The sequence below is a fragment of the Procambarus clarkii genome, chromosome 64, assembly GCF_040958095.1.
Source record: "Procambarus clarkii isolate CNS0578487 chromosome 64, FALCON_Pclarkii_2.0, whole genome shotgun sequence".
NCBI classification, from domain to species: domain Eukaryota; kingdom Metazoa; phylum Arthropoda; class Malacostraca; order Decapoda; family Cambaridae; genus Procambarus; species Procambarus clarkii.
The window spans coordinates 7,333,667-7,342,192 of NC_091213.1; the positions used below are offsets into that span (position 1 = coordinate 7,333,667).

General features: G+C 43.2%; 1 protein-coding gene across 2 annotated transcripts in view; it reads left to right on the plus strand.

Annotated features, from left to right (window-relative positions):
• LOC123768912 (dynein axonemal heavy chain 7) overlaps positions 1-8,526 on the plus strand; it is a 339,155-nt gene that overhangs the window by 302,701 nt on the left and 27,928 nt on the right. For both annotated transcript variants that reach the window (XM_069309142.1, XM_069309143.1), the window contains 2 exons: positions 1,514-1,642; positions 7,539-7,694. In XM_069309142.1, coding sequence (XP_069165243.1) covers positions 1,514-1,642; positions 7,539-7,694 — 285 coding nt within the window. The remainder of the gene's footprint in view (positions 1-1,513; positions 1,643-7,538; positions 7,695-8,526) is intronic.

Here is an 8,526-nt window from a genome sequence, read left to right on the forward strand (position 1 = left end):
CCTTCTCCTTTTCTGGCAAAGAAGGGTTCGACTGGCTTCCGCAGTGGGTCTTTTGGTGGTAGATACTGAATTGGTTAGACCAAAGGATGCATCATTTGTTTGGTGGTGGTAGTGGACCACTACTTGCAGGCTACCAGCTCTGTCTTTGTGGGTGCCTTGTTGGTTGGCCCTGTTTTCTTCATCCCATTTCCAAAGCTCGCATTTCTTATGTCTGCAGTGTCACTCAGTCTGGCCACTCTCGTGCTCATGATATTTGCAAATATGCTGCTTTGCCTATGGTCTTCTCCAACATGTCCTAGGCTGATATTCAGGCTAGGGAGTTTTAGCATTTTAACAAGGTTCTGGTGGCCCAGTATTTAATTCATGTTCCCGGTCCCAGTCAGTCTTGTGTTGGTTTGGGCCGTGACTCCCGGCCTGGTTTCTCCTCTTCTTCCTAGTGCCTGCTGCCTCAGTTTCTCACTGATAGGTCATGTTTTTTTTTATATCTGTAGAAACACCAGGGGGGCTCTCCCAGAAAGCCAGCATTGAATGTTATGAGATGCTTCTTTCTGGTAGAGGCCAAGTTGCTCCTTGATTATTTCCTTCCTTTCAAGGTTTATCAGTTTATCGGTGAGTTGTTCATCAGCTCCAGAACTGGCTAGGGGTATTAGCTGTGGACAGGGGCCAGGCTGCCTGGTGGTAGGGATCAGTGCTAATGAGTTTTGAGCTAGTTTGAATGAGTCCTTTGTTCCATGTGAATCATGTGGGGTGTTGTTTGGCTGTTTTTGAGACTTCATTTTATGTGAACCCTCCCATTGTCCGTAAAGCTTCACTGACTTCCTGAATGCTTTCCCAGTGAGGTGGCTAATTGTCACTTGCTCCCTGCACCTCTGTAAGGGAGTATAGTCAGGTTCTGGCTCTACTCCCAGAGTAAAGGCTCTAGTCCTTTCTTGAATTTTTGCAACTGATGTGACATTTTAGCATGGAGCAATCTCAGCATGATAACTTCAGGGAGCCACTGGGGCTCTTCCTAAAAGAGGTATTTCATTACATTCAATGCCAGTTTTTTTGCCTAATCTATCTGGTAAATATTTCATAGCTTTGGGTTGATCATCATTCACCAAACTCTGCTTGCCTTAGAGATATCCAGCTCATGGTCCTGGCTCCTTGTAAAAGTTATATGTAGTAACATGTTTAATAAGTATGTGATTAGTAACACAACTGTTCAGATGTCTGGTATCATCTTAGTTGTGCTGCCCATCATTAAACATGAGGCAAGTCAGAGATGAGCTGCTGGATTACGTATGTAGCACAATGATTCATCGTCAAAATTAAAGTCTACACAATGCAGGCGTTTCTGGCATCAACTGTTATTTTTAAATTCTTTGGAAAATCCACCTTAAAATAAATCATTAAATCGTGAACAGCATTACCTGATTGCATTAAATTTATTACAGAATACATAATTATATTTATATCTGAAGATGGCTTGAAAGATGAGTTTACAATTATTTGATTTTTTTTTTTTAACCAGTTCCCTGTTTCCCTGTTGCGGGGTGTGGAGAAGTTGTACATCGACAGTCCTGGAGATGCATATCATGCTTTACAAGAAGCCATTGCTACCCTCATTCGACATGCTTCTCACTTACAGTTTGAGGTTGAGGTAATGTTCTTAGATTTATACCCTTCTGTTATAATTTGAGAGCTCCTCATAATATTTGTTGCATAATATAATATATTGCAATATTATTGGCAATAATGTATTATTATTGCATTATTATGTATTATTATTATTGCAATTTATTTGGATAAATAATTGCAATATTACAGTTACATCATATAATTCCCATCTTTAGGGACAGAAAGTCTATTAGGCAATTCAAGGGATCTCTAGGACAATGATTTACCTTCCCCAGGATGCAATCTACAACAGTTGTTTACCTCATAGGTACTTATTTACTGCTACGTGGAGAGAAGCATCAAGGGGTAAGGAAGTGTGCCCAAACGTTATATCCTGCATGTGAATTGAACCTGGCATCATTCAGTTGAAAGCCACATGCACTAACCACTGCCTTACAAGACACTTGCAAAGTTAAAAACTGGTGTTCATTGTAACGAAATGCCAATTTCTGGGTGAGTCCAGTGCCTCCTTGAAGCTATATGCTGGGATGTGATCTAGATCACATCAACCACAGAGTTCTATAAGTCTATGGGAGACCAGAGCCAAAACCTGGCCCCCTTCATAGAGGCACAGGGAGCAGTGACATTTGTTTATTGCCACCTCACTGGGCAAGGCAACCAGAAACTCAGCAAGTCAAAACAGCCGGATTTAAAAGTCTCGAGACTCGCCTAAAGAACTCTCCATCTGTGTACAGAAATGATCAATCTTTCTTGGACCATTCCTTCAATCTGTCCAGGTCATCCTGTAGCCTCTTGCAGTCCTCCTCTGTCTTAATCTTTCGCATAATTCAAGATGCAAGATTAAAGGACTTGTCCAAAATGCTGTGCGTGTTAGTAGCTGTACAAGAATGTAAGAACTCTTGTGTATATATAAATAAAAAAAAATCTTACGCATCATCCGCAAACATTGAGAAGAATGAACCTATACCTTCTAGAAGATTTATGTTGAGTAATTAAAGGTCGTAGATAATTTTGGGAAGTAGAACCCCAGGCACAGATACCGTAAGTGAGATAAGGATAGATGAGAGTAATAGTGTTACCAGGGCAGGGCGAGGTACATAATATCTAATTTTAGAAAGAATGCCAACTATTTTAGAAGTGTTTTTAGCTATATTTTGTATGTGGCATTGGAAATTCAGGTTATCAGTGAGAATACCAAAGAATTTACCCCCTACTTTGTTACTAATTTGGATATTGTTTATTCTTAGATTAATTTGATCTGAGGATTTATTACCAAACAAAATATAGAGGGTTTTATTAATGTTAATGGTGAGTTTGTTAGCAGTTAGCCAAAGATGGACTTTATTTAGTTCAGTATTCACTGTATCATTGAGAGTAAAAGGGTTAGGACTGGGGAAAATAAAGGTTGTGTCGTCAGCAAATAAAATTGGCTTGAGGTGTTGAGAGGCATTTGGAAGGTCATTAATGTAGATAAGAAAAAGAAGAAGGCCAAGTATACTGCCCTGTGGAACACCAATGTTGATGGGTAGGGTGGGAGAAATGGAATCATTCACAGACACACACTGGGCCTGTCACTGAGGTAAGTTTGTAGGTATTGGAGGGAGTGACCTCTGACTCCATAGTATTGTAATTTAACCACTGTGCTGCTCGCCTTCCATATACGGCACTCCCCTTGTGCGCAGGAAATAAATTCTTGGGAAAAAAATATTTTTGTTTTTGAAAATGTTAAATACCTTTCCCTAATCACAGATATGTAAAAAAAAATCGAAATTGTACTTACCTTGGCCGCAATAAGGCCCGGAAAATAGAGTGCAACGTCACGATTTGGTGGTCGCCTGTGACGTAGACTCCCGGAGCCAGTCGCCTGCCAGCTTCAACATGCGCGAGTTGCCACAAATGTTTTCTGTGGGGAGCCCCTACGGCTCCCTGGAGCTTATCGGGCTAATGTATGTTATATTAGACCGGGACATTAGCTATGGAGTTCAGACTTACCAGGGACCAGAGACAGAACCTGGCCCCTTCAGAGAGGTTTCAGGAAGCAATGGCCCTAGAAAGCCCCCCCCTGTGGTTGGGGGATTTCCTTATCTGCCATTGACCGAGGTTAGGCACCCAGAAAGGTAGGCATAACAGAAAGGTAGGCCGCCCGATGTCACCAGAGGCCAACATAACGATGTCGGCCTCTGGTGACACCGGGCGGCTCCTCCCCTTTTGGAGAGTTTGGGGCTGGCGGTGTGGGCTTCTTCCCCTGCGCTTCATCATGTCATCTTGGGGTGGGTGCGTTTGGACGTGGTCAATCTGCCCCATCTTTCCGGGGTTCCCGCCTGTTCCAATGCTGACACGGGCCTTTGCGGATCTGCGGTTCTTCTGGGCTTGTTCAGTCTGTGCCCGTGGATTCTTTGCTCCTCTTCGGATGACTGTTGTCTCTGGTCTGGCTTCTGTTGAGGCCGGGTGCCTGGATGGTGTCCCTGGATTTCCAGATCACTTCTTCCTCAAACAGGAGAGGCCAAAAGGGCGAAGACATCCTAAGAGCCAAGCCCCAAGCGGATTCCACAGAGGAAGCAAGCACCACCTGCCAACATGTGAGCCGGGAAGCATAAAACAGCGCAACCGCATCCTGCAAGATCAGCACGAAAAACTTCAGCAAGGCAGCCGATGAGCGAGCCGGTGAGGCCAAGGCGCCAGAACCAGGAACAGCCCCAAGCACCCCAACATCCTCCGTGAGCCAGTTCGAAGACAGCTCGAGGAGGGAAAAGAAACGCAAGGTCGAAGCCACCTGCGCCGCCGAAAGGGATGGAACCTGCACATGGAGCTGAACGACACCAACATTCCGGGAAAGGGCAGGAGCAAACAAGCACTCATTGAGGCAGTTCAGTTCTTGCACCAGTGATGTTTATTGTCTATATAAATGATCTACCAGTTGGTATACAGAATTATATGAACATGTTTGCTGATGATGCTAAGATAATAGGAAGGATAAGAAACTTAGATGATTGTCATGCCCTTCAAGAAGACCTGGACAAAATAAGTACATGGAGTGCCACTTGGCAAATGAAATTTAATGTTAATAAATGCCATGTTATGGAATGTGGAATAGGAGAACATAGACCCCACACAACATATATATTATGTGAGAAATCTTTAAAGAATTCTGATAAAGAAAGAGATCTAGGGGTGGTTCTAGATAGAAAACTATCACCTGAGGACCACACAAAGAATATTGTGCGAAGAGCCTATGCCACGCTTTCTAACTTCAGAATTGCTTTTAAATACATGGATGGCGATATACTAAAGAAATTGTTCACGACTTTTGTTAGGCCAAAGCTAGAATATGCAGCAGTTGTGTGGTGCCCATATCTTAAGAAGCACATCAACAAACTGGAAAAGGTGCAAAGACATGCTACTAAGTGGCTCCAAGAACTGAAGGGCAAGAGCTACGAGGAGAGGTTAGAGGCATTAAATATGCCAAAACTAGAAGACAGAAGAAAAAGAGGTGATATGATCACTACATACAAAATAGTAACAGGAATTGATAAAATCGATAGGGAAGATTTCCTGAGACCTGGAACTTTAAGAACAAGAGGTCATAGATATAAACTAGCTAAACACAGATGCCAAAGAAATATAAGAAAATTCACTTTCGCAAACAGAGTGGTAGACGGTTGGAACAAGTTAGGGGAGAAGGTGGTGGAGGCCAAGACCGTCAGTAGTTTCAAAGCGTTATATGACAAAGAGTGCTGGGAAGACGGGACACCACGAGCATAGCTCTCATCCTGTAACTACACTTGGGTAACACTTAGGTAATTACTTAACCGCATATGTTTCCCAGGTGACGTCTCTCCGCTAACTGACTCTCCCTCCAACACTACCCATAATTCTTTCTCCCTCCGCCTTCATCCAGGATGATGGATGGTAAATAAGGACCTTTTAATATTTACAATAATTGAGAAAAACAATCGTTCTCAAATATATCAGAATGAAAACTATAATATAATTGTCATATGTAAATAATATAAGTGAAAATTATAATAAATTTATATAAGGTATACATATTGAATAAAGAAATGATTGAGGTAATCTCTGGCAACTCCACAACTGAACAGGAACAGAAATTATGATCATGAAACTCAAGTCCTGGACGTGTGACTTAGCAAGCCCTTCCTATCTCAACTGTGTTGCCAAAGCATATGATACATTACAAAAATATATATACATATACAGATAAATGAAGCAATTTAAATTAGTAAGTTTTATCATGAATTTATGTAAGTATCCAGCCAGGGATATGTAACAGGGGCTGGAAGCAGGGGAGGGGGACCAGAACGAACAACACGAGGGGAAGGATATGGAGGTGCGGACTGAACCAGGGTCGAGGCGACCCCTACCCCCAAGTCCGGGTCCCTATAAGCAAAACAGGGCAGCCACGGGGCATCCGGGTGAGCAACCAACTGAGCGCGTTGCAACAAACGAAACCTAGAATGCAATTTCTGCGCAGCCTGTACCCGAAGATGATTGTCCACAGATAGGGTAAATTGAGTCACCAGCAAGCAGCAAAACTCACAGGACTCAGGGTCAAAAGTGTCACCAACCCAACAGGCAGTGTGATGGAGGCTAAAACTGTGAGGGTCGCCCTTAGACAAGGGGACCGAACAACCCTCAAACTTGCAAGAAGCGAAAGGGGGGGGGGGCGCTCCGGGGTCGCATCCATTGGACCCACGCATCCCCTAGGGGATTCCCAGTGTCCTGAGCGCTTACTATAAGAGGTCTCGCGCTCAGGTAAACCCAGGCAGGGTACTGCTAACCGGCGCCCAAAACTACCAAACAAACTGTCTACAGCTGAACCCCTAGGACGTGTACGCTCACGGGGACTTAGCAGGGGTCACCACCACATATCAGGATGAGGCCAAACACCAGTGGCAAGTAGGGCAGAACCACCTACCAAGACAAAAACAAAAAGAAAAACAAAACCCCGCAAGAGGACAACGTAGAAGGAACAGAGTATATAAGGAACCCAAGGAACAGAGCCGGCCGCTGTGATTGGTGACAACAAGCTGCACAGCACCCTGCACCGCTTACCAATGCAAAATTGCCTCCTACCCTTAGGTAAACTATGGAGACAAAACACCCAAGTACCCAAAGGACGGCAGAAAAATCGAGCAGTGAAACGGATCCACAGAGGCAGATCCCAAGGAACCTGTCGAAAGTAACCCCAAGCTCCAAGGGCAGTACTTACAGGGCACCTAGGGATGGGAACCCTAGGCGCATGCAGGCTGAGTACTGAAGAGTAACTCCTGGCTCTCACACCCCTGGAGAACAGCCGCCACATACAAGGCACAGTGCCGTAAAAGTTTGAAGCCAGAGCACACGACTGCTGCCTATAGCATCAGCCCCAAGAACTGGGGTGTGGATTGCCGGCGCAGTAGGTCTGAGGCTCCCGCTTCCTCCTCCCGGGGAGGGGAGAGCTGCGCAGACAGCGGCGCGGCAACAGGTGACGTCATACTAGTTTGCTAGTTTTTGTTTGGGGAGTTCTATCCACTTGTTCGGCTTTTGGTAGCAATATTTTCACCAGAATAGGGGTTTGTTTTGGGATGCTTACCTTTCTGGGTGCCTGACTCGGTTGATGGCTGACATAGAATGCTTCCAACCACACGGGGGATTTATAGGCCATTGGTCCCCTTGCCTCTCTGAGGGGGCCAGGTTCTGGTCGTGGTCCCCGGTAGGCCCAAAGAACTCCATACAAATGACTGATGTCAAAGTCTGACATTAGCATATCAGCCTGGATAGTTCCGGAGAGCCTCCGGGTCTCACCCAGAAAATGGCGTTTCATTATTTTCGACACTGGTTTTTTACTTATATAATGTCATATTAGATATGACTCCATATCTTATGTAGTAAATAGGCTACAAATAGCTTTATTTCAGGAAGACGAAATAGAGGCAGCAACATATCGCTTGCTCTATGGCCTGTGCACCTTTCATACTGTGGTTAGTGAGAGGGGTCGCCATGGTCATCTTGCCTGGGCTAGTCCTCCAACCTTCACCAATGTTGACCTCACACTGGCTCTAAGTGTAGTCATTGTAAGTCACTTAATTTTTCACACTTATTTATTTAATAATTTAATAAGGAATTTCTCGGAAACAAGTTTTTAGGGTATTGAATATAAAATTCATATGGTATTTTACTGTATTTTCATGTAGATCAGTTGAATGATAGCTTGTATTACTGATAGCCTCAATAAGCATTGTAATTAAGAGAACAACTATTACTATCCACAAGAAGAACTTTTAATAAATAATTTTTATCAAGATTATGTAATCAAGACCTCTCTATCAGATAAATTCTGTTAGATATTGAATGTGTGAGCATTAATATTTGAGCATGCTCGGCATAGCATCATCATTATAATTATTAACTCTTGTCCCATTGTAATGGGGTGGGAGGCACTTGCTTTAAAAGGATAGGAAGTCAATGTCAGAGGGTTAAACTTAGAAAAATTACATAGCCTAGGAAAAAATTACAAAATAACTAAGTAATTTAATAAAGCAGGCAACTGCATCTGTGATAACATCTACATTTGTTAACATCATAACAGGAAATCATTACCAACACACTGGACCAAATACTGTATACACAACAGTGTCTCATTGTATCATTAAGTGTTCAGTACTCGACATGAGTTACCACAACTAAAATGTCAATCATTCTATTTTAACAAACTACTGTCACTCAGTTTTGGTCATTGCCACCTCTCGAGTGTGTTACATTCATGACATGTTTTTTCATGCGTACTGAATCTCCAAAGAGTTCTGCAGCTCTTCATATATCTGCAACATTTATTACATATTCTATTTATTCTTCAAATGAAATAAATGTTCCCTAGATTTGCTCTCAGTTTTTCACTTGTGCTAT